At 39.5% G+C, this 25,625-nt stretch overlaps 1 protein-coding gene and 1 long non-coding RNA gene across 3 annotated transcripts in view; both read right to left on the bottom strand.

The window, feature by feature from the left end:
- SCAF4 (SR-related CTD associated factor 4) overlaps window positions 1-25,625 on the bottom strand; it is a 46,811-nt gene that overhangs the window by 2,084 nt on the left and 19,102 nt on the right. The window contains exons 6-19 of one of the 2 annotated variants that reach the window (XM_081199524.1): window positions 24,397-24,536; window positions 22,744-22,920; window positions 22,369-22,466; window positions 21,824-21,932; window positions 21,537-21,707; window positions 18,086-18,165; window positions 17,437-17,621; window positions 16,590-16,690; window positions 15,397-15,510; window positions 14,598-14,754; window positions 13,555-13,712; window positions 12,339-12,492; window positions 11,783-11,878; window positions 11,508-11,696 (exon numbers count right to left, since the gene is read on the bottom strand). In XM_081199524.1, coding sequence (XP_081055650.1) covers window positions 11,508-11,696; window positions 11,783-11,878; window positions 12,339-12,492; window positions 13,555-13,712; window positions 14,598-14,754; window positions 15,397-15,510; window positions 16,590-16,690; window positions 17,437-17,621; window positions 18,086-18,165; window positions 21,537-21,707; window positions 21,824-21,932; window positions 22,369-22,466; window positions 22,744-22,920; window positions 24,397-24,536 — 1,929 coding nt within the window. The remainder of the gene's footprint in view (window positions 1-11,507; window positions 11,697-11,782; window positions 11,879-12,338; window positions 12,493-13,554; window positions 13,713-14,597; window positions 14,755-15,396; window positions 15,511-16,589; window positions 16,691-17,436; window positions 17,622-18,085; window positions 18,166-21,536; window positions 21,708-21,823; window positions 21,933-22,368; window positions 22,467-22,743; window positions 22,921-24,396; window positions 24,537-25,625) is intronic. The other variant, XM_081199523.1, reaches the window with a different exon arrangement.
- On the bottom strand, window positions 176-11,500 carry LOC308589951. Its single transcript, XR_014009573.1, has 2 exons — window positions 2,660-11,500; window positions 176-2,292 (listed from the first exon to the last, which is right to left on the bottom strand). It is a non-coding gene; the product is annotated as an uncharacterized lncRNA (long non-coding RNA).

The raw sequence follows: 25,625 nt of genomic DNA, 5'->3' as shown, positions 1-25,625 counted from the left end.
TCCCATTTATTAACACAATATATTTAAGCAGGTAACTCTCCCATTGCATTTCGTAGGATTAAAGAGTGCTCCAGTTTAGATGAATCATACCCAAATATAGTTAAAAGAAATGCAACAGAAGGGAGGGCTTTTGTTATAAATGAAATACTTCATCACAAATAAATTAACTCCCCTGTTTGTGTACATGGTCCAAAGTTGCTTTCTGCAGCCTCCTCCCCCAAAACATTTTATACTGTAGTCCTACAAAGTCAGTTCTGCATGTCATCTATATGGCATAGCACACACATCTTGGGTTCGTATAAAGCTCAAAGTCGGATAAAAAAAATTAAACAAACGTACAAATACCAAACACATATACAAAGATGAGAATTAGTGTATTCAGCTCAAAGGTTGCCAGTATGGTGGGCATAAACACCAGTGTGCTCACCATTACTGCCTATGGCACCTGCGAAAGGGCTCAGTAAAAATACAAAACAATAATCCATAATGCATAACAGGCTGTTCTGCTTTTCCTGCTTAGCTCCTGTTTGTACTGGCTTAGCCCCCTCATAATGTTCATATTTCATTGGACTGGGTATGTACCCTCCTATTAGTTCTGAACAGAGGTGCAAGAGAGCACAACAGTAGCTGACATTGTTTCCTGTTTGCTGGCATAAGCCAGCTGGAATAGAAAAAATATCCGTACAGTGGTACCTCGGGTTAAGTACTTAATTCATTCTGGAGGTCCATTCTTAACCTGAAACTGTTCTTAACCTGAAGCACCACTTTTAGCTAATGGGGCCTCCTGCTGCCGCCGCGCCACCAGAGCATGATTTCTGTTCTCATCCTGAAGCAAAGTTCTTAACCCAAGGTACTATTTCTGGGTTAGTGGAGTCTGTAACCTGAAGCATATGTAACCCGAGGTACCACTGTATTTGCAAAGCTTGAAACAGAAGGTGCCTGCTGAATCTATTCCACAGGACTGGGCCGATGACAGTAAAGGCTCACTTTTGTGTTGATTTCAGATGAGCTTGGCGAACCTGGGAGACAACCAGTGGCAGGGGATCTGAGTGACTGCACTGGGTTATATGGCGACCCACAAGATGCCCTAGACATAAATGCACGGACCTTGAACCTGGCTCGGAAGTAGACAGGCAGCCAATGCAATGGGCAGAGAACAGGCAAATAAATTTGTATTTCTTCTAGCAATTCCAAGAGAGAGATAACACATGAAAGTATGAGTCCCCACTCCCTCCCAAGAATAGCAACCAGCAGTTATTTTTATCCTCTTTTAACATAACAAAATCAGAGTTGTACTAAAGGAAACAAACTTAGACCCAAAATGGTCTCTCTCCAAAAAGGCCTAACATTTCATCCGACATGTATGCTCAAAAGCATAGTAGTCTTTTAGTCCTGCAAATTTTAAACCTTTTTCCAGCGGGTGCCGCTACCGAGAAGGCCCTCTGCCTGGTTCCCTGTAACTTGGCTTCTCACAGTGAGGGAACCGCCAGAAGGCCCTCGGCGCTGGACCTCAGCAGAGGCAGAACGATGGGGTGGAGACGCTCCTTCAGATATACTGGACCGAGGACGTTTCGGGCTTTAAATGTCACAACCAACACTTTGAATTGTGCTCGGAAACATACTGGGAGCCAATGTAGGTCTTTCAAGACCGGTGTTATGTGGTCTCGGCGGCCGCTCCCAGTCACCAGTCTAGCTGCCGCATTCTGGATTAGTTGTAGTTTCCAGGTCACCTTCAAAGGTAGCCCCACATAGAGTGCATTGCAGTAGTCCAAGCGGGAGATAACCAGAGCATGAACCACTCTGGCGAGGCAGTCCGTGGGCAGGTAGGGTCTCAGCCTGTGTACCAGATGGAGCTGGTAAACAGCTGCCCTGGACACAAAATTGACCTGCGCCTCCATGGACAGCTGTGAGTCCAAAATGACTCCCAGGCTGCGCACCTGGTCCTTCAGGGGCACAGTTACCCCATTCAGGACCAGGAAGTCCTCCACACCCGCCCGCCTCCTGTCCCCCAAAACAGTACTTCTATCCTGTCAGGATTCAACCTCAATCTGTTAGCTGCCATCCATCCTCCAACCGCCTCCAGACACTCACACTTTTTGATAATCTATTCATATTACTAAGAGTCTTCCAGGTAGGTTGATAGTAAGCTTCTAAAGAATTGGCAACTGTTCAGTTTCCTGTCACTTTTAAGCAGGAACAAGCTTGATAAGTATTTTTCAGAAGAACCATGGGGATTTCATAACTTCTCAGTGTCATCATTCTCCTTAACTGCAAAGTCAAGTGGTCAAATGCCTAAAGGTACCCCTGCCCGAACGGGCCAGTCTTGACAGACTCTGGGGTTTGTGCGCCCATCTCACATCTATTGGCCGGGGGCCAGCGCTGTCCGGAGACACTTCCGGGTCACGTGGCCAGCGTGACAAAGCTGCATCTGGCGAGCCAGCGCAGCACACGGAACGCCGTTTACCTTCCCGCTGGTAAGCGGTACCTATTTATCTACTTGCACCCGGGGGTGCTTTCGAACTGCTAGGTTGGCAGGCGCTGGGACCGAGCAGCGGGAGCGCACCCCGCCGCGGGGATTCGAACCGTCGACCTTTCGATCGGCAAGCCCTAGGCGCTGAGGCTTTAGCCCACAGCGCCACCCGCGTCCCTGGTCAAATGCCTAGGGAAATGGTAAATGACCCCTGGATGATTAAGTCCAGTCAAAGGCGACTATGGGGTGTGGCACTCATCTCGCTTCAGGCCGAGGGAGCCAGTGTTTGTCCTGATACATCTTTCTGAGTCATGAGGCCGGCATGACTAAACCAATTCTGGCACAACGGGACACTGTGACAGAAGCCAGAGCACATGGAAACGCTATTTACCTTCCTGCCACAGCAGTACCTATTTATCTACTTGCACTAGTGTGCTTCTAAACTGCTAGGTTGGCAGAAGCAGGGAGCAATGGGAGATCACCCTGTCACGCGGGTTCAAACTGCCAACCTTCCAATTGGCAAGCCCAAGAGGCTCAGAGGTTTAGACCACAGTGCCACCTGTGTCCCTTTGGTCAAATGCCTATTGGTATGGAAACCAAAGGTAGCCACTAAAAATAAGGAAGTAGCTTGTATATATATTCTACCTAGGTTTAAATAGTATTTAAGATTCTAAACATTTTTTAAAAATGTGCCTGCAAGAACTTGTGAGTTTCTAAGTTTTATGGAATGTTAATGATCATTAAGCCTGCAGAAATAATACTAAAAACTAGGCCACCCAGTTTTAGGGATGTTATTTACAGTTTCACATGGAACAACCACAACAGTCATTTTTCTTGCTTGCTAGGGCTACTTTTGGGAGACGGGGGTAGGAAGCCAAGCTACTGCTCAATCAGCTACAGTAAAAATCTGAAATTTTCCACCCCGGAGAAGGGGAGAGGGTTTAAATCAGGTGAGGCTAGTGTGTGGAGCTCCAGATATTGCTAGATTCCAGCTTCCATTATCCCTAATGGCCATGCTAAGCTGAGGCTGGTGAGAACTGGAATCCAACAACAGATGAGCCAACGTCAGGTGAACTATGCAAGTCATCATTTAATTCTGTGGTTCAGAGTAACTAAGACAGAGGAAACCAGAGAGAAGATTAAGTAGGCTGCTCAAATCCCCAAGAGCTTGTAAATAATATTCTAAACGGACGGAATAGGGTTGGGGATTCATGCTTACTTTTGGTGTGTGGATGTGTTACATTTCTCCTTACACTATCCAGGGATATTTTATGAGGAAGAAAAGGGACGACATCTTTTCCATTTTCTGCTGTCAAAAACCATCCAATTCCTCCCACATTTGAGCCAGTCTCAAACGGAAACCCTCTAGGACCATACAGAACTGCTGGGAAAGGCTAGAGTGTGCATCATTTCACCATCCCCTCACACACAGACCCACACACAGTCTGAACAGGACTGCAAGGTGCCTATTCCAGGCTGGCTGAAGCAAAGAACACTCCTTTGAAGGGATGGAAATACGCTACAGAATTATCTTATAAGTTCCTCTTGCACTTGTCATAAGAAGATTTGTTCCATGAAGTGGAAGCTTCTTATTTTCACATGTAGCAATACATGCCATTTACTCAGAGTTCACAAGTAAACTTCCCTTAGGAGTCATTTTCAGGTTATGATAGGAAAAGTGACAGCTAAATGGCATTCGCAACATAGAGAGTTCAGCAAGTTTTCATGCTCTATCCTAAAGAACAATAAAACCGAAAATACCAGTAGGCTTAATGAAAGTAAGAGATGAAATATGCACCAACTGCTGCAATACCACCAAATATCTGAAATGCAACAATGTAGTGAATCCAAACAGTTCTTGAAATATCAAGAGCAATGCAGAAAAGATTATGAACTAGGCCATAATTTATCCTAGCACAAACCTAGTTCTCAGATTTCTGTCCTTGGATTAAAAATTCACTGATTTGAAAGCCATGCCAAGGAATTAAAGTTCATATGCTTGCTAAATAGTAAAGGTAAGCGAGGCCAACCCACTGCTAGTTAATATTTCACAGAGATGATGTTTTGTAATTATTTGCTTGAACTGATTATATCTGGCACAAGCTACCTTAGCTTTTTCTCCAACAGAATTTTAGCTTGGTTTCAACTTGGCTGACTTGGCAAGGAAGTTACAACTTGAAAGCTTGCACACCATTCTTACCCAATTTAACATTCTTGTGCACTGGCCATTACAGCAGAAACCATGCTTTATACAGTGCTAATACACTCATTTGGACCAAGTTATTGTTTTTGTGTATGGTTATTTGTGTATGGTTATTTGTGTATGGTTATTTAAATTGTTTACTGATGGATGACTATTAAATATGCTTTAGACACATTAAAGCTATAGTGGTGATGACAATTTGCTTTGACTTGGAGAAATACTACATTCACACCTGTTCTCTATTCCAGACTTTCCTGTTAATTATAAGACTTGTGGCCAGTTCTCATAATCATTGTTTTGAGAAATCATTGTGCATTTCTTTCACACTGGGGTAAGTGCACAGCCCATATGCATTTTACACAAGCAGGTTTTCTTGCAGTATCCAAGACAATAGTATTTCCAAGAACTTTGTAATCCTGCTGTGATTTGGTCGGTCAAGTACTTTGAACATTTTTCTGTAGCAGACTCGATCCCCGCATTCCTACAAGTTTTTGGGGGTTGACAAGGAGTTTTTGTGCACTTACAAGTCAGGGTCTCCTACTGCTAAACTTATGAATGTGTTTATATAAAATTTCCAACTCTTCAGGGATCAGCAATCTTATATTCCTAAGGTGTAGATGTGCATTTTCAATTCCCCAAGCTCAATTCCATATTTCTTTAAGAATTCTGTGCTACAAAGCAATACACAGAAGACACATGAACTTATTTCAGTGTTCACCTATCTCATGAGACGGGAGTGAAAAACAGCAGCAAGATTATCCCCCTTGCCAAAGTCGCAGTACTCATGTGCCACACAGAGGATAATATGCTAACTGAACATTGTACTGAATGTGGAACACAGGGGTGTGATAATTGCAGAACAGATAAAATGTGGTTGGGGAACCCTTGGCAAATAAGTCATGGAAGAATAAGGCAAAGAACCAGTTCTCTAAACAACAATTGGGGTATGAAAAGTGGGGATCTATATAAAATACAGCAAGGCAGAGGTGAGCAGACATCAGGTTTGCAGGATTGACTTTGTTTTGTACTAGGGACCTCAAGTTCCACCAACTGGAACCTGGTGCAAAAGACACACTTAGAATTAAATAATTTGGAGCCCAGGACTTTGTTTTGCGTATCAGAACTGAACAGAGTTCATAATCCTTCAACACAAACATCCACTCATTACCTCAAGCTATCCTCATTTCAGTAATATACTATGGGGTGAGGAGAGCCATTTTGCAGGGACTGTTATGAGAGACAGAAATCTTAGCCAATCTACTGCAGTTCACACAGAGCGCTACCTGTGGATCCCAACCTATTTCTTCCCAATCCTGGGCTAAGGTACTCAGATAATAACAGGATCAACATAGTCTTCTGAAATCTACTTCCCTGTTACTCATTTAATAAACTTTTAGTTTTAAAAAGTCATCAAAATTTAATTACTTTTAGTGCTGGCTTAGAACAAAAACTTTTTCATTTCATTGTAAGTCATTAAGTAACAAGCAGAACATAAATGAAACACATTTCACAAGTAACAGAAAAGATGACAAACTAAAAAGAAAATTTGTGGAAATTCATAATTAGAATGCAACCAGAAGAACTGTGTGTTATATCATTTGATATGGAATCTTCAGCTAGCAGACTGACAGCTTCACAATTATGGGATGTCTTTGACAAGCTGAACAAAATAATTCTTGAGTATCACTGAGTAACTGAAATAATTCCCCCTTCCCAGAGTGCCTCATCATTTATCTCAAGTCTCTCAATGTTTTTTTTAAAAAGAAACACATGACCAACAAATTAATTAACGCAGGCTGCTCAAATGAGAAAACATTAATAAAAACTCAGAAACAATTTGCAAAAATCTAATAGTGTAATAATGTAATGTTATCAGTCACCTTGAGTTGGAAATTGTACTGTAACTGAATTCCTATCACTTTGAACAATCACAGAATTTTGAATGTCTGAAAAGCAACAGGAATCTTAGAAGATATACTTAAAATCTGTATAGGATTGTGTGCATGCTGTGACTCCATTCGAGTGAAGGGGGGAAACCAGAATGTGATTGTAGGCACAGAATTCAAGCTTCCAAAGATTATCAGTTTTCATTTAAAACAAAGGGGTGGGGGAACCTAGGCCTTATGCTTCCCCTTTCGGATCATGAACAAAATAAATTATACAAAATTATGTATATGGTTTAGCTGCATAATTCATGCAGGTTGCAGAGTTCATATTTTCTTAGTGCAGAATTTCAGTTACTTCCTGTCAACATTTACAGAAACAATGTGGTGTTGTGAACCAATGTTTATGTATATTTCAATTCAGTTACATCACACACTTGTTTAATCATTTAAACTCATAAAACTGTGGATTAATTGCGATTCAATGTTTTTAAGCTATCAAATCCGCATTCCCATGTGGAAACATTACCTGGGGGATCAGCCACCCCCAACTTTTCTGGAACTGTATCTGTAAAAATGACAGCAATCTAGGACCCTTTTTCTTGACACATCTGGAAAACATTATATTCCATATGTCACATTTCTACATGGCAGAGCTGGCATGTCACTTGAAAATGCTTGAAATGTTGCCAGAAATGTGTCTACATAAGATACTCCAAAGCAAAAACAACTCAGAAGAATCTTCCTGTTTTCCATTCATGTGTGATGCATTCTTCCATGTTGTTCTCTCTACAGAAGATTCTCTCCCCCTGTACAGTTTAGGCAGCTTTCAGATTAAGTTATGTTCCTCAAAATTTCCTTAAGCTATGATTTCATAGCCTTTAAAACATGAACTTATATGCTATTTAAAATCACAGCAACTTTAAAAATCTGCGAAAGCTTTTCATTAAAATTACTGCATAGAACTAGTTTAGCTTTTACAGGCCTTGAATGAAAGACCTAGCAGAAGCCGCTTCTACACACCTTTAGGTTGTTGGTGGTACCCAGAAATAACTACACAATATACATAGGGTTTTGGAACCCAGTTGCTCTTAAACAGGATTCAGGTATTATAAATGCAAGGATACTGCTGCTAGAAAATCATTTTTGAACTGGGCTGTCTCCAAACCACAGGCTCATTTTCAAGAGCAGATATGTAGATCCAGCAGACTGTATACAAGGTCTTATGCCAGTAAAAGTGGCAGGCTTCCAGGCGCACTTTGCTAGCACAGGGACCACATAATATGCCTCAACCACATCAGTACTTTTCAACACTGGCGCAGCATGCGGCTCCAACCATATAGCAGCAGTTGTTCGGCCATGCCTCACTTTGTAAAATCTGGATCAAGTCTGAGTTAACTTATTCAGTATATACAACTTCATTAAATGGCAGCTGTTTGTCAACAGTGAATATTGCAAACGACCATGAAGGAATGGGATTTGCTTTCTGAAACATCAAGACATTCTACACCTCATCAGACTGAGAGCAGAAATTAAGACCGACATCTTTGGAAATGTACACTATCCTCTGATGCTCTGCTTTACCCAAACTGTATGTGAAAGGCTCAGGCCAACCCTGTTTAAATACATCAGTTTCATTTAATATGACCACCAGATAGGATACCTGGAAGAACTCATGCAAGCATTTGTGCACAGGAGTCAAGACTCATATTGACAGATGAAAACCAGTAATTAAGAAGGTAAAATCTTGAGTGGATTCTCTGCATTTTTATTTTTCACTTAAGCAAATTCCATCTCCCTTTCAAGAGACTGCCAGCTGGTGGTGCCTTAGCAATTCATATACTCTTGCGCTTCATCCAACTCCTGAGCACAACTTGATATGACACTGAGATTGTGCCCTGAGCCATTCATGTTAAGTAATCAACAGATTTGTTTTTTTTAAATTTCTGCTTCAAAGACCACTGATATAACGATCAAGTGAATACAAGGAGTCATGAGCATGAGCTCGCTCTGAAGTATTAATCACTGCTTTTTGCAAAAGACTTCTGAGAGGCCCAAATAATGTACTTCTTGTTGGTATCATTACTGCAGTATGTCATATGACCTCCATTATGTTCAATGTGTGTAAGATGCCAAAGCATTAGATAGGTGTCAATTTTGAAGAGCGGTACCTCCAGTATATTGATGACACCCAGTTTTCTCCCTTCCTTCCTTCAAAGCCTGCCATGTAATTTCAGAATTTATATAATGCTTGCAGGAAGTAAGCAAGAAAGCTGATAGAAACAGTTTGGAGAAGAATGAATTGTGGATAGTTGGTAGTCTTGATGACATCTATTGCTGATAGCCTTCCTGCAGTTCTTTAGGCTCAAGATGTTCAGGTATTCTGAATTCGTTGTTACATGTCCGATTCCATGCAGAGGTCAGGGACATTTATCTTACCAATTTCCACCTGCAATGCCTCAGAACTGTTATCTGTCAAGCAGGTCCTCATACCATTCCCCATAAAACTGAACACTACTTTAAGTAAACTTAGATATGTTGATCTAGCTTGTGTAGAATGTATTCACCTCAACTAGAGAAATAAGTTTGTTAAAACACTTGAGGTCCCATATCTCAGCCAGATAGCTATATAGCTTTCCAGGCATAACTGCACAGATGTTTTTTAATCAGTCCCTTAACTGCTTTGCTCCAGTACAGCTTAAAAAGAAACATTTCAATTCCCTCCAGATTTTCATGTAGCACAACAGTACCAGGGATTATAGAATTTGTCTTCCTAGAATATTTCCCAAGACCAGGCATTGTGACATTTGGGTAATCATTTTTTACATTTACAAAAAATATTTATTTTATCTCCTCTCCCCCCCCACCCCCCACTCTCTCTCACACACAGAATCACTGATGACAACAATTATGCTTGTACAATTATATGTGATTTCCAACCATCTTGGCTTTGAGTCCTGGAAGACCTGCTCCCTGCCTTGAGGGCTTTTCCCACCTGGCCTGGGAGGGCAGAGCCTTGACTGACTTCAGCTACAAAAGCTGAGGCTGCTGAACAGAATCTCAGGCAGTTGTACTGTTTAAGGCGTTTTATTGGAGGCAGGGTAGATACTGTTGTTGCTCTTTATTCTTTGAATCTCTATTTTGGATCTTGATATACATGGAAATCATTCAATTTGTTTGTGTACCTTTTGATGTTTTGTTTATTGCTTATGACTACTTTTGTTATGTTTGTAGTTATGTAATTTTGTTTATGTTGCATCCTTTTGACTTTGAAAAGGCGGCATACAAATAAAATTATTGATTGATTAACCATTTGTATATGGCACATTAAGACAATATTGTGCTTGGAATGCTGCATATACAACCGAAGCTGTAGAAAATATTCACAGTGGGTTGCCAACAGCTAGCATATTCCAAAGTGGAAATAAGGAGGTTTCAAACCAAGGAAGTGCAATTTTAGCAAAGCTTTCCCAAAAATGTTGTGGAAGCAGTAATTCAGGTGATTTGGCAAATGATCGTGATACATTTGAGAGTTGTGTGATAAATGAATTCTTCTAGAAAGACAGTCTGGGCCAAAAAGAACCCCCCTCTCAATGCATTATCCCCTTTCCTGGAAATGTGGAAGAGTATGGAATGCAAGTCTGCACTGGTGAGAAATTCAGGTGACAAAATGGTAGACAATTCTTACATAAGGAAACAGACGAGGAGTAGAAGGAAAGAAATGGTAGCAATGGCATTAGATGGTTACATCCTTCTTGTATGCTCAGGTTCAGACCTCTATATTAGGATGTGTACAGATGTACCTAATTGTAGTTGTAAGCACATTCACTGCATTTGGGCAAACGTACAAGCTGCTGCTTGGAACTGAGCTCAAGAGAAACCTGTTCTGGGTTTCAGGAGATGTTTTGCACACCACTAATTGCCTGGCTCTTTGTGTCAACCATAAAGCTACTTGCCCATTCTTCTGAGTTTAGAAAGTGTTTAAAATGGGTTTTTTTATTATTCAAAATGCCATGTAGCTGAGCAGATAAACATGCTAAGTATCTGAAAACAAAAATCAAACTTATGCATACAAACTTACACATACCAATACATCCTGAAACATGGAGGAGAGAGGACCTAAGTGAGAGGGAGGGGCCCTGCTTCCAATCTGAGGGCTGAATTGCTTCTAGGGGAACATTCTGGAAGCTGCATGTGAGTGGTTGGGGTCAGAGGCAAAAGTGGGTGAAATAACAGGTGTGACTCTTATCTTGATATAGTAAACCTCATCCCAACTATACAGAAGTGAGAGGTTTCTGTTTGCATGTACACATACTTTTCTATCCAGAGTCCTTACCATAGTTTAAGGACAGATTCCAGCAAGCCAAAAACACTGGAGGGGGGCATAAAGAATGGCCAGAGAGGGGTGTGGCCTGAAGAGAGAGAGAGTAGCCTGAATGGGGGTGTGGCCTATGGAGAGGCCTGAGACATGCATTTAGCCCCCAGTCCTGATGTTATCCCAGAAGCTAATGGGACGGCAGAATGCGGGAATGAATATTTTAAGGAATAAAGGCAGGGAGAAAACAGTTCATCTTCAGGGTCATCTACACAACTACACCAACTCCTGGTTTCAGATATTTCTATACACAGCCATTGGTGACCAGGAAAAAAACATCTCTGGCAAAAGTAAACCCAGAACCCTGAATCTGCTTATATATTTCCTGAGTCCCCTGGATTTGTTTTACTAAAACGTACTTAACATAATCATTTCTCAATACTGAATCACTGCTTCAATCTTTCATTATTTATAGTGGGTACTTGCACCGTTAAATGCTTTACTCCCCACCAAATTACACAGGAAAACACTTTGTTTTCTAAAATTTTGACTTCCTAACTATTGACAAAGTAGAATGAGTACTTTTGAAAGAAAGAAAAAGCACATATATATCCAGCAACTGAAAAGTGAACTTACCAAGGAGTGGAACTGGTTGGGTGACAGAAGCTGAGATACTTGTAGAAGTTACAGGTGGCAGAGCATTTGGATATCCTTTGGAGCCATCTGCATTTTCAGCATTTCCTCTAGGTGCAGAAACTACTGTTGGAATGGGGTTTCCCACAGAAGAGTCTTTTGTAGTGTCTTCATTTATATTGGCCACAGTAGCTAGAACAGTGATATTAACAGAGATATTTTAAATGGCATACACTTGCAATACCATCAACTTTAATAACATAACAAATTAGACTTACAGTTTGGGATGTTTACTCCTGGAGAAGGAGGAACAGAGACCGGAGGAACTGAAACTGGGGGGTTAATAGGTGGCGGTGGTCCAGGAGGAAGGAAACCTATGAAGACAGAAATAACAAAGCATCACTACAACAGAAATCCTTTATGTTGATGTTGTTGTTGTTGTTTAGTCGTGTCTGACTCTTCGTGACCCCATGGACCAGAGCACGCCAGGCACTCCTGTCTTCCACTGCCGCCCGCAGTTTGGTCAAACTCATGCTGGTAGCTTCAAGAACGCTGTCCAACCATCTCATCCTCTGTCATCCCCTTCTCCTTGTGCCCTCAATCTTTCCCAACATCAGGGTCTTTTCCAGGGAGTTTTCTCTTCTCCTTAAAAGGAAAGGAGTACCCTTCCACAACTTGATGCCCTACATGTTTTGAACTACATCTCCCATCCACCCAAAGCAGCATGGCAATGGTCACAGATAATGGGAGTTGGAGTCCAAAATATCTGGATGTCACTAGGTTGTAGTAGATTCACAATTCATATGTATGAAAATTATGAGAATATTTAATTACCTGGAGGCAAATGCATTGGGTTGAAGCCAGGCCTCAAAAAAGGCGGAGGTGGAACTCCAGGACCAAATCCTGGAGGTGGCATTCCCATGGGAGGGGTAAATGTAGGTGGCTGAAGTGTACCAACCATTGGAGGTCCTGGCTGGTGTGGTGGAACCTACAGTGGAATGAAAAAAATTACTCACCAATAATTCTACAGCTTTTTACCCATAGATATTGACTTACTGAGCATGAAGACTTTGTGTGACATTTTAACAGAGCCAACTATTAGAATTCTCTCTCTCTCTGAATAATGTGTAGACATTGTATCTTACTAAAACTCTTTTTCAGTGGAATCATTTACATGGGAGATAAGGAACCACAAACGTTTACAAGGAGCTTTCTTTGTAGTTGTCATTTCGGAATCTGCCATTAGATAATGAGAAAAGTTACTTTTAAAAATGAAGAATGTGTTTTTTTGCCTTGTGTGCTGAATAAAAAGCAATACAGAAAGCTCCAGCAGCATTTAAATCAGGCTGGTTAAAGCTGATTTAAAGAGTTCCTTGCTTTTAAGTGGTATCTTTAGATTGTACAGTTAAACTTCACCTCTTGGCATAGGATCTTCAATAAAAGACCTATAATTGGACTGATCATAGGTAAGAGAAAGACAATTTTACTTGCATAAAATCTTAGAGCAGTTAATTTATCAGATATTATGCACAATTGTAAGAACTGTTTGAAAGTGTTTTTGAAGTGATTTCAATGAAGTTTGCTTTTCAACTAATGCAATTAACACATAAATCAACAGTTTCAGTGCTGATGGACCTGCATGTTTTGCCATCATTTAACCAATTTGTCAACAAGTTATCAGGTTAAGTTAAACCTATAGTCCTTATCTAATCAATCTAAAGCTAAATTCTCACATTGCTTTTTGACACAACAAAGATACTATAACAGGTTGTACCACGTGATTTCTTCATTTGAATGCGCCTTCAAAGCAACTAATTCTGATATTTCTTCTGTATCAGGTATACTTTTAGTTAGTACTAAACCTTGCTGTATGTTTCAAATGTGAATTTTCATCATGTAAAAGATGTACTGTAATACCATCATATGGTATGTGTGTCAGCATGTCAAAACAGTGCATGAAATTGCATCTTACTTCTCAACAACAAGATGAACCAAGCTTTAAAATTTCCATGTGCAGAAATGAGAAATCAAAAGGAGAAAAACAACTTACCTGTGGTGGAGGCACTGTTATTGGTGTGGGCATAGGAACAGGCATTTGAACGGACATATTTTTAGCAACCGGAGAAGTTTGTTCATTATGTGCAGCATCTCCCGCACCTCCATTCTGGGCTACTTGGTTTTCTGACTTTTTTGGAATTCCTTTCCATTCTACAGGAAAGATATAAACATCAATTACAAGAATGCAAAATATTTAATCTCAATTTCTGCCTTACAATGCAAGTGTAAAGTCTGCATTAATTTAATTAATGCATTAACTGATGATATGTATACATCATGGCCAACCCACTTATCTGTCCCAATGGCAATCACAAATACTATCTGAATCTGTTTAGGGTGACAAAGGACAATTTTTGGAATGTGCACATATAGTTTGTTCAGCAAAAGCACAGATTTGTTTGAAATGTTTATCTTGCAGCCCCATTATCTATCTTTATAACAGGCACGTAGGGTAGAATCCAATACTGCACATGCAACCAAAATTCACACTCCTCTTTGTCCTGCAGCCCCTCATAGGTCCCATTCAGCTCCATTTATGTGATTTTTTTTTTGAAAGAGCGCACACAAAACTCTGCATTTAAATTTTATGCATACTATTTTGATGTAAAATATGGCTTTCATCATAAAATATAAATTTTATCAAATTCTTTTAAATATAACTATTTTTGTCCACACTGAAACTGTACTGCAGTATCTGCATATGTGTGTAATTGGACTAGGAGCTGCATTCCAAACCACAAGCAGGTACAGAAGCATCAAATCAGGTAAAAATTGACTGAATAAACATCTTCGCTATTCCCTAATTATCAGCCCTCTTTCACACTACCAAATAAGTATTAGAATTTATGTTTGAATTAGATTTCACGCTCCAAGGGGATTCACGTTCAAGTGAAGTTCTACTTACAAGCATCTCCTAAAGTTCCACCCCAAAGCAAGCAGAGTAAAACAAGTGACTTTTTTTAACAGATTCAAATTATTTCACTTGTAAGACTTTTTCTTAAATAAATATTTGTTTTCCATATATTTATCTCTTACCAGGACTAAGTGTTTCATTGTCCAGCATTCCTCCTTCACAGAAGCTTTCCAAATCTTCAGGCTTAACTTTGCCCCATGGTATGTAGGTAACGCCTAATTCTACATCCCAATACTGCTTATAGTCTGGTTTAATTCCTTTATTTAAAGCCCATGCAATCTGAAGGAAAACAGCAACATACCAGTGATTTCCTTCCAACAGTGAACCTGTAGTTGTTCAGCACAACTAAAGTCAGAAAGCAAAACATTTTACTCAAGAGTAGACCACTGAAATGAATAGACCTAAGTTCGTCATGTCCATTTATTTCAGCAGGTCTACTCTGAGTGTGACTCACATTCAACACAGCCCACATACAATGGGAAATCTGCAAAGAATAACATATCGCAGCCCTGTGAAAAATTCTTGCAACGAGATGACCAAAGACAGTGTCACGTAATTAAGCAGTCCTATGCAAGCCACATAAACTGCCTCCAAATAACATGGTGATCCGTTCTGTTCATAGGAGCTTACCACTTGGCTCATCCACCACATAGTTATCATAAATAAACATTCCCCCCAACCTGAGCTGAATGGGGTTTTTCTTACTGCTACCAAATATTTTTTCCAAAACCCCTCTGGATTAATTGATTGCTATGGATGACAATGGTGTCTGCAGCAAAACCAATTTCTGTTTTTACAATGAAAGTGCTCCTTCCTCTCTTCCCTCTTGAAAATATTATCCCATAGAAATCTTTGAGGAGGGGGTTGAGGGGAAAATTGTATCTTATAAGTTAAATGTTTATTGAAAAATATATCCAATACCTTTATAAATTTCTGATTCACTTTAAAGTTCCCACGACTCAGTTTCTGAAGAGCACGGTATGCATCTTGTCTTTCCACCATTACAATATAGGCACATCCCCTTGGTGGTATCATCTGTTGTAAAAATAAAAACATTGCACTACTATTCAACAGGAATTCCCATAAATTTTGCAAGGAAAAAGTGCAAAGTCACAAGAAATTTGTATGAATGTGTGCCTTATTTCCTTTTAAGGCATAAATCAGTGGAGAGAAACCTCTAGCCCTCAACCCTAATTGCCAAAGGTCTCAGTTTGGTCTGCAAGGCCATTTGCCACAAACCATGTCCACTCAACAAACACATGACTTCATCCTCATGGTGCAGCTCCCTCTTCACTTGCAGGAAAAGGTTTGACTTCAACTCACTACCTCCAAACAGAGCAATTTACCTCTGCAACAAGCACCTTTGAAGTCAGTCTGTGAATCCAAAGTGCTTTCTGAAAATGGAGAAAGCAACCCCCCCCCCCAATACTCTACTGTCAGCTGCACTAGGCAGTTTCCAATAGGGAACTCACCAGTGCAGCCAATACCAGACATCTGCAAAGGAAAAATTTTCCATTTACGGTTTGAATCCAAACCACTTCCTCCAAATATACTTCAAGGGAATTGATTGGCGATTACAGCAAACTCCTTCGAAGGCATGCTAGGAGCATCAATTGGTACACCTATGAAGTAGGTTGCTGTAACCACTAATCAGCGATTATATAGACTTCAACTCTGATAAGTTGGCCCACAGGGCTGGGGAAGCTAAGGATCCTGCCCACTGGCCAGATCCAGTTCTCTACTCCTGACATAAACCAAGATACAATGTCTGTACAGCAAGAGAAGAACTGGGACTTGCGTGTTTTTAATATTTCTAAGTTCTTAGAGGTTTCCGAGGAAATACACAATGTTGATTATGGACTTTATATGTTTGCTGCATCTATTACTAATATTCAGTACTGTTTACAGCAATTTCTCACATGAGAACATTTAAAATGTTGGCTTTTAAAAAATCATAGCTCTCAAATTTTTTGGATACAAGTATTCAATTTGTTTTTAAACAAGTATACAAATTTGCTAGCACGTGTTGCAAAAAAATACTACATGCATCACTCAAAATGGTTTCAGCTGGATGATTTTATTTTCTCGTAACTTGTATTTTATTTCATACTCACATTTATAGATTCAATTGGTCCAAACTCTTCTAGGAGACCTCCAACATCCTGCTGCGATGTTCGTTTATCCAACTGGCCTACCCATAGTGTTGTACTGCAAACTAAAAATGTGACAAGTCAAAGATGACTGGCAACTTGAATCACAAGCTAGCAATAATTTGAAAAGTATACATGAATCTGAATGGGTAGGATCTAGAGTCCCTTGAGCAAATGGAAAGCTCCTCCAGAAGGAGACATCTCTCATTTCCAAACTCAGAATGAGAGGCTAGAGCTTCTCATCATCGCCAAAAACAGGACACTACTAATCATGGTGAAATTAACAAGAACATTTGTGCATTTCTGGCCCATCTTTTAAAAATATATACCGTATTTTTCGCTCTGTAAGACGCACCAGACCAAAAGACGCACCTAGTTTTTGGAGGAGGAAAACAAGAAAAAAAATATTCTGAATCTCAGAAGCCAGAACAGCAAGAGGGATCGCTGTGCAGTGAAAGCAGCAATCCCTCTTGTTGTTCTGGCTTCTGGGATAGCTGCGCAGCCTGCATTCGCTCCATAAGACGCACACACATTTCCCCTTACTTTTTAGGAGGGAAAAAGTGAGTCTTATAGAGCAAAAAATACGGTACTTAGTTTTAATACACTGGTGGCTCTCAAACTTTCCGAGGACTGCAGCTCAGTAATAAAATGGATTTAACACAGTGATGCAGAGTATCAGTTTGCCATTCTGACTTTGCCTACTGTTCTGAAGTGCTATCTTACTGGAAAAAGAAAGCAAGGACAAAAACACATTTGACAGCATGTATTAATACTGTTCCATCTTGCTAAGAAAGACAGAAATAATACTCACCACTAACAGTTTCTGTTTTGATTGGAGGAAGGCCTTTTGCTCTGCGCTCTTTCTCTCTCTCCCTTTCACGCCTTTCTTGGGATCGGGATCGAGGGGAATGGCGGCGCCTGTCCCGGGAACGGGAACGACGATGGCGTGATCTTCTAGTCCGAGAACCAGACCGTGATCTTCTCCTTTTGGGTGATCTAGTATTTAAGGAAGATATTAAGAGTACAGAGTAAGTTTTACATTCATAGGTAACTTGCTGGCTGCTACTGAATTCTGCCCATCCCCAAATCTGAGAATTGTTATTGTATAGTAAGGCTTGTCCTTTGAGAGCAGTGTGAAAACTTTCCCTTTTAAGATCTTTATTTCTGGCTATCACTGCCCCAAAATGCAAACAAAACACCTCTAAGAAGCCAAACCTGCCTTAGAAAAACCACACCCCATTTGTCCCTACGTATGCCTTGTATGAAATCACAAAATGCAAATGATCTATTCTTGAATGTAGCACTTACTGAATGGCAAAGTATAAAACCATAAATAACAAGAATGTAGGATAAGAGATTAAAAGCTTTCAGCTTTGAGATTTTTACATTATTCCTGTATCTGGATACACTCTAGTACCTATTAATGGATTATAAATGTACATGTAATTGATACTTCTTACCTTGATGCAGATCTAGATCTTGACTTTCTGCTCTCATGCCTCTTTCCTTCGTGAACAGGAGGCTGATCCACTTCCATTTCCTGTGGGGGGGGGAGGCAAGGATATATTACCACAGCTGTTCTTCAGTTTCACTTTTTGATCAGTTTCAAATTTAAAACTAGACAGCATTTGAAATGTAAAGATTTTCATTTGGTTCAAATTACATGGTCAAATTTGAAGCTTTCACTGCTGGGCCGTATTGCTGCGATAAAAATGAATGTATTGCCTAGAATGTTGCTTTTGTTTCAAACATTGCAAATTGTGGACAAAATGGATTGTTTCAAGAAGTGGCAGAGAGACATTTCTAGATTTGTCTGGAAGCAAGAAGCCTAGAATAAAATTTAAAATACTAACAGATGCAAAGGAAAGAGGTGGATTTGCCCTGCCAGACTTTAAACTTTACTTTTTGCTGGTTGAAAGATTGGCTGCTTCTTGAAAACACAGACATTTTGGATTCAGAAGGTTTTAACAATGTATTTGGATGGCATGCATATCTGTGGTATGATAAGGTCAAAGCACATAAAGCATTTAAAAACCATATTGTCAGGAAAGCATTGTTCAATGTTTGGATAAGATATAAGGATTTATTGGAAAATAAAACCCCAAGGTGGCTGTCACCAATGGAAGCGAAAGCTCAGAAAAAGCTCAATATGGAGGTCAAATGGCCGAAATATTGGGAAATTTTGGAAAAAGATGGAGATAGACTGAAACTGCAGAGTTTTGAGAAATTAAAAAACAAAGTGTGAGACTGGCTTCATTATTATCAGATAATGGAGGCATATAATTTGGACAAGAAAATTGGCTTCCAGGTGGAAAAATCAAAATTAGAAACAGAACTGTTAGATCCCAAAACTAAGATTTTGTCAAAGATGTATAACTTGCTGTTGAAATGGAATACTCAGGATGAAACGGTGAAATCTGCTATGATTAAATGGGCACAAGATGTTGGACATAACATAATGATGGCTGACTGGGAACAGTTATAGACCACAGGTATGAAGTTTACGGCATGCAATGCCTTAAGAGAGAATATTATGAAAATGATATACAGGTGGTACATGACCCCAGTCAAGCTTGCAAAAATCTATCATCTGCCCGATAATAAATGTTGGAAATGTAAAGAAACTGAAGGTACATTCTTTCACCTTTGGTGGACGTACCCAAGGATTAAGGCTTTCTGGGAAATGATCTATAATGAATTGAAAAAGGTATTTAAATATACCTTCTTGAAGAAACCAGAGGCCTTTCTCCTGGGCATAGTCGGCCAATCGGTGCTAAAGAAGGATAGAACTTTCTTTATGTATGCCACAACAGCAGCAAGAATACTTATTGCAAAGTATTGGAAGACACAAGACCTACCCACTCTAGAAGAATGGCAGATGAAGGTGATGGACTACATGGAATTGACAGAAATGACTGGCAGAATCCGAGACCAGGGAGAAGAGTTGGTGAAAGAAGATTGGAAGAAATTTAAAGATTATCTACAGAAATATTCTAAAATTAAGGAATGTTAGAATGATGTTAGAATGAAGTTAAGTGGTTTAAGCAGTAATGCTATAGAGGTGTATGTAAAAATGGATTGATAACAGGCAAAAATTTAAAGTTTTAAATTTAACTATATTTAACTATATTAAATTAAAGGATTAGGAGAAAATAAAGAGGGAAAGAAATTGCTGAATTAACTAATTGGAATACAAAAAAGGGAGGTATGAGGAGGTCAGGGAAACAAGGATATGAATGTAAGGCATGGGAAGATTGATTCATTTTTTTCTTTTCCTTTTTAAGTGTTTTTATTTTTTTATTCTGTATTTTGTATTTTATATTTTTCTTGTATTTTTACTTTTGTATTTCTTGTTTTTATGTAATTCTTTTCTCTGAAATTTTAATAAATATCATTTAAAAAAAACAAATTACAATTCATATTCACTTAAATGTAAATAAATGTACAGATTGTAAAAACATGATTCCTTAAAAAAATGCTGTTTAAACCACTTTAACATAGTTAAGGATATATCTTACTAAATAATATTTGGAGCAAACCTACTGGAATCAATGGGCAACAGGTGTCATGATTAACTTAATTTCACTGATTTGACTGGGTCTACTCAGAGTATAAATTTAGTTGGATATAAACTCTTGTAGCAAATGAAAACTAGTAAGTGGTGGAAATCAATCAATCATTTTGCTTCAGCAAAATGCTAAACCAATCACATTCTATCTAAAGTATTAGTTGTAAAATAAAGCATGTAAACTTGACAGGAATATCCAACACCCTTGCTAATCCATATATAATTTGAGCTGAAAACAGGTGTATTATATTATCTGAAGTAACATAAGGTATTTGTGTTTCTAATGAGCAAGTTTAACTTCTTTAAGTGAGAATTTACTAGCTGCCGATTCTGTCCAATAAAGAATTATACAAAGTGAAAACTTCTACTCAGTGCAGTGTAATGGATACCTCAGTTCAATTAAGAGATTTCTGCTCTGTTACAGTTACTGGACAGTGAAATCCTGGCACAGATGTAATCTATTTACAGTAGCCTCACAACTTGTGTGGGGGTTATGTTTGGGGGGATTGCGCAAGCACCCCTACCTGTCCGATGCTGGCACGCTGAGCAGACATTGCTCCACACATATAGAAGCTCTCCGTCTTGCTTATGGGGTTCTGGGAGGGTCTCGTGGGAGCTTAAAAGGTGGAGAGCTTAAAAGCTCTTTCCAGAGTGAGAAAACCTGGTACCAAAATAACTTTTTTAAAGTTCTCTGGCTTGTGTGTGTTTCATTTGTGTGCTTGCAGCGAACTGGTCAGCAAATATGTAAAGCTGTGATTGTGCAAGTTAAAGGTGTGCAAGTTTTTTTGCAAAACCATTAAACCACTGTTCCCTCGGTTGAACGAATCAGGAGATTATAGTCAACAGAATACTTTCTAGTTTGTTAGCTTGTTCATATGAAGAAAAGGCATAAAGAGTCTGTGTGCACTGCCAAATGTTTGTTCATGTATCATCTTATTAAGCCAAAGTACGATTCTCTGAATACTGCCTATATTGCCTTTTTGATCAAGGACTAAAATTGGAGATACAATAACTGTAGATTCCTTCACAAAGCACATATTAAAGTATACAGATTCTAGTGCACATTAGAAATTTTTGAAAAGATTAAGCAATTAATCTACCATACCATCATAATGTTCTGCCGCCACCACTTTGGGTCACTAAACATACTAAAACTCAGTACTCGAAAGGAGTCTAACCTGTACTGGAAATCTAATGTGACAAACACATCCAGATAAATTAAAATAGAGTAAGAAACAGTGACCAAAGCATACACTATGGAACTCTTGTGAACAGTCCTGAGATTTCTTCCTGGGTGCAACATATGGCATTAGGGCTGGGGGGAAAGATAGCAAGTTATTTACCTGCTGATGTGTATGTTTCTGTGTATGTGGTTCATTTTGTGCTGGAAAAGAAGGCTGGAAAGGTTGTTGCACCTGGGGTGAGGGTTGCATCCCAGGCTGAGCCATGGGAGGAAACTGTGGTGCAGGTAGAAGTCCATAACTTGGCATTTGTCCATTTGGAGGAAGTGGGACCTGGTAGAAAAAAGAATATATAGGTATTTTCCATTAATTTAAAATCAAGAACAAGCTTTCAAAGTACTGCATGTCTAATTATTAAGTACTGTGCATAAGGGAAATGTTTCCAATACCTGGTGAAGCATAGGTTCCTGTTGCATTCCAAGCACTCGTTGCTGATACTGGTCTATATTTGGGAGCTGGGCATAAACTTGTTGCTGCATACCTTCACCCGGAAAACCACTGAGCAATAAATATGAGATTTTAAAGCAGCGTTTTAAGGACATAAAATTTAGTACAGTAACCCAGGCTGCCATCAGTGCTCCCCTCCCCATGCATTTTTTCCATGAATACAAACTTCCCCTCTTTGCTTCCCTCCTTCTGTTGCTTTTCTTTGTCAAGACTCTAGACTGCAGACTCATTAGGGATGGAAACAGTATTCTAGCTGTTATAATGATGGCACTATTTAAGTATTTTTAAAGCTGAGGTGGTAATATTCAACTGTAACTGCAGGATAGGGGCTTTTTGTTTTGCTTAGCGAACTGATGCATATCAAATATTGCATAATAAAAGAGTTCAAAAAATGAAGTCTAATGAAGAGAACCTATATATGCAACATTACACTTCTACAACATCACCTTAAATTTTAGCATTTACTGCTCTGACTCATAAATCTTACAATGTTGGTTGAGAGATTGCAGGAGCTGTTGGTTCCTCTTTCTTGGTGTCTTCTACTGCTTCTGGTTCATCATCATAGTCAAATCGATCCAACAGCTTCTGAAACATATTACATTGAGCCAACTCTATTTTCTTCAGTAATTAATGAAAGACAAGTAAACAATATAAGTACCACTGACAATGTAAGATCATTTTAAGTTTTGCATACCAAAGTATGGTTCACCAGAAAAGGGGGAAGGAAATGTCACATGCAGTGGAGGTTGAATCAAGACTCCCTGAATACTTGTTCTCATAGCATGAAACAATAATTTGGCATGGCATTCGACAAAAAACAAATCATCGAATAAATTCCTTTTCAGTACAAGAAAAATATTACCTTATCAAAAGATGTCTTTTGCTCAGGTGCTGAGAAATCATGTTTTTGTTCGGATGGTTGTGTTGCTGTAGTCTGCAGCTGGGCAGTAATAGCATGGACCTGAGCCATTACATTGTTATCTATCACAGGAGATTGAGGTTTCGGAGGCTGCTGAAAAGTCTGCAGAATCTGTTGGAGCTAAAATAATGAAACTGCAACTATTAATATCTTCTTAGGAATGACTGTGAAAACATCAGAGACGTAATAAATGTACAACAATTGATGCCTTCCAATGGGTGGATATCTGCTCTCCCCACCCCCCAATCAGGCACTAGTTACTGCTATGCCTGGTGGGTATTATGGTACAAGGCAGCTGCTCTTGTGGCTCCTCCTCTGCTCTGTGTTCTTAAAGCTATAAGGGAGCACAGAGGTAGCCACAATAGACAGCCACAAAAGAGAGCTTTGGATGGAAACCTAGTAAAGCACTGATGATCACACCAGCATATTCACACTCTCTCTTCTGCACTTAAAAGTCTACTAGTCCTCAAGAGAAGTGCTAGTGCTATGCAGAAGAGTAGACAGCTGGCAAGAGAATAGAAAGGACATTTCTTACTCAAGCAGACAAAGGTCAGACATGTTATACATATGCATGATTTATTTTCAGACCAGATGTGATCAGTAAACAGAAGAAATATTGATTTCACTATTCACTAATGCAATTCAACATCTTTTCAACATCTACATGCAGCCGCTGGGCGAGATCATTAGGGGGGTTGGGTTCAGTGTTTATCAATATGCGGATGATACCCAGCTCTACCTCTCTTTCAAATCAGAACCAGCGAAGGCGGTGAAGGTCCTGTGTGAGTGTCTGGAGGCAGCTGGAGGATGGATGGCGGCTAACAGATTGAGGTTGAATCCTGACAAGACAGAAGTACTGTTTTGGGGGGACAGGAGGCGGGCAAGTGTGGACGACTCCCTGGTCCTGAATGGGGTAACTGTGCCCCTGAAGGACCAGGTGCACAGCCTGGGAGTCATTTTGGACTCACAGCTGTCCATGGAGGCGCAGGTCAATTCTGTGTCCAGGGCAGCTGTTTACCAGCTCCATCTGGTACGCAGGCTGAGACCCTATCTGCCCGTGGACTGTCTCGCCAAAGTGGTGCATGCTCTAGTTATCTCTCACTTGGATTACTGTAATGTGCTCTATGTGGGGCTACCTTTGAAGGTGACCCAGAAACTACAACTAATCCAGAATGCGGCAGCTAGACTGGTGACTAGGAGAGGCCGCCAAGACCACATAAAGATCTTGAAAGATCTACATTGGCTCCCACCAGATGTCAAAGAGAAGAACAACTACCAGACTTTTAGAAGACATCTGAAGGCAGCCCTGTTTAGGGGAAGCTTTTAATGTTTAACAGACCACTGTATTTTAATATTTTTTTGGAAGCCGCCCAGAGTGGCTGAGGAATCCCAGCCAGATGGGTGGGATATAAATAAATTATTATTATTATTATTATTATTATTATTATTATTATTATTATTATTATTATTATTATTATTCACTAACAAATTTCCACTAATGGTTTTAAAATAGAATAGTTATATATTCTGCATTAGATAACCATCTTATTATCTTAAGTTGAATTCTGTATTTTTGAACAAAAAGTCTCTGCTTGCCTGTTGTCCTTGTGTTGTCTGAAATAACTGGGCTACAGCTGCAAAGGCATCAGAACTGGGCAATTGCGGCACAGCAGGTACTGAGTTGGAAGCAACTTGAAGAGGCTCAGATGGAATCACTGTGGCAGGAGGTGGTGAACCTATAAAATAAATTTAAATGCAACATTAAGATTTCAACAATTCCCACTGATAGCATTGCACTTTTACACTATAATGCAAGTTTTTAAAAATCAAAACTTGGGTGGTCAGTCTGTAGACCATTCGCAAATATGGTCAGCAAGTTGTTGTTTTTTTAATTCCACGGGCAGAATGCTCAAAATGAGACATCATGTGGCAATGCTTCATTGCCAAACACCCTCCTGCCCTGCATGCTACAACACAAAGTATGTATTTTATTGTATTTTGAGTATTTTTTGGAAGCCGCAAGAGTGGCTGGGGAAACCCAACCAGAGGGGAAGGGTATAAATAATAAGTTGTTATTGCTTTAGGGCCAGGTGAATATATGGCTGTAAGTATATGCTAAATATTCTTAGGGCCAAACTAAATTTGACAATAATCATGCAAGTGGTAGTTACATAATTGTGTTCTGTACAGTAAACAGCAGCCACAGATAAGTGGGGGCAATGATTAGGACTACAGCAGAGGCAAAGAGTTAAATCTCCCCACCAAAGCCTCGATCTAATTCTGAGCCCACTCATGGCTATATTTCGTGGTGCTGTTTCTTAAAACACAAAACTTCTTTTTGCATGATTGTCATGTCTAGCATCCACAGTCCCATATAAACTCCTAACTTTCTCTCTTTCTCTGTATTTCAGTAATCATACTTCTTTATAGAAAACCTTGATGACAAAGTTCAGGGAAGCCTTTTGTAGCTTAACGAGCCTACAGACTACAAATTTGGGGGGGGGGGAACCTTTATAAAGAATACTGATGATTGAATGGATATATGGAGAGCTGCTAAACTGTTTATGGATAATATACTATTACACACACACCCCAATATTATTAATGTATTTGCAGCAATTTGTATACCACAACATATAAAATACTAGAGTTATATACATCTCTAGAGGTATTTTGTCCATTAGCATTTTTAAAGTGCTTACTATTTAAACATCTCTAAGTGGTATACAAAAATATCATGAAAATAAAACAGTAGCAAAGCAGTATTAAAACAAACACAAACACAAACAACAGGAAAAGATAAAAAAAGAATTCCAGAAATAACA

The sequence above is a fragment of the Podarcis bocagei genome (assembly GCF_964188305.1).
Source record: "Podarcis bocagei genome assembly, chromosome: 6".
NCBI classification, from domain to species: domain Eukaryota; kingdom Metazoa; phylum Chordata; class Lepidosauria; order Squamata; family Lacertidae; genus Podarcis; species Podarcis bocagei.
The sequence above is the reverse complement of the archived record's forward strand: the minus strand, read 5'-3'. Positions and strand labels throughout refer to the sequence as shown.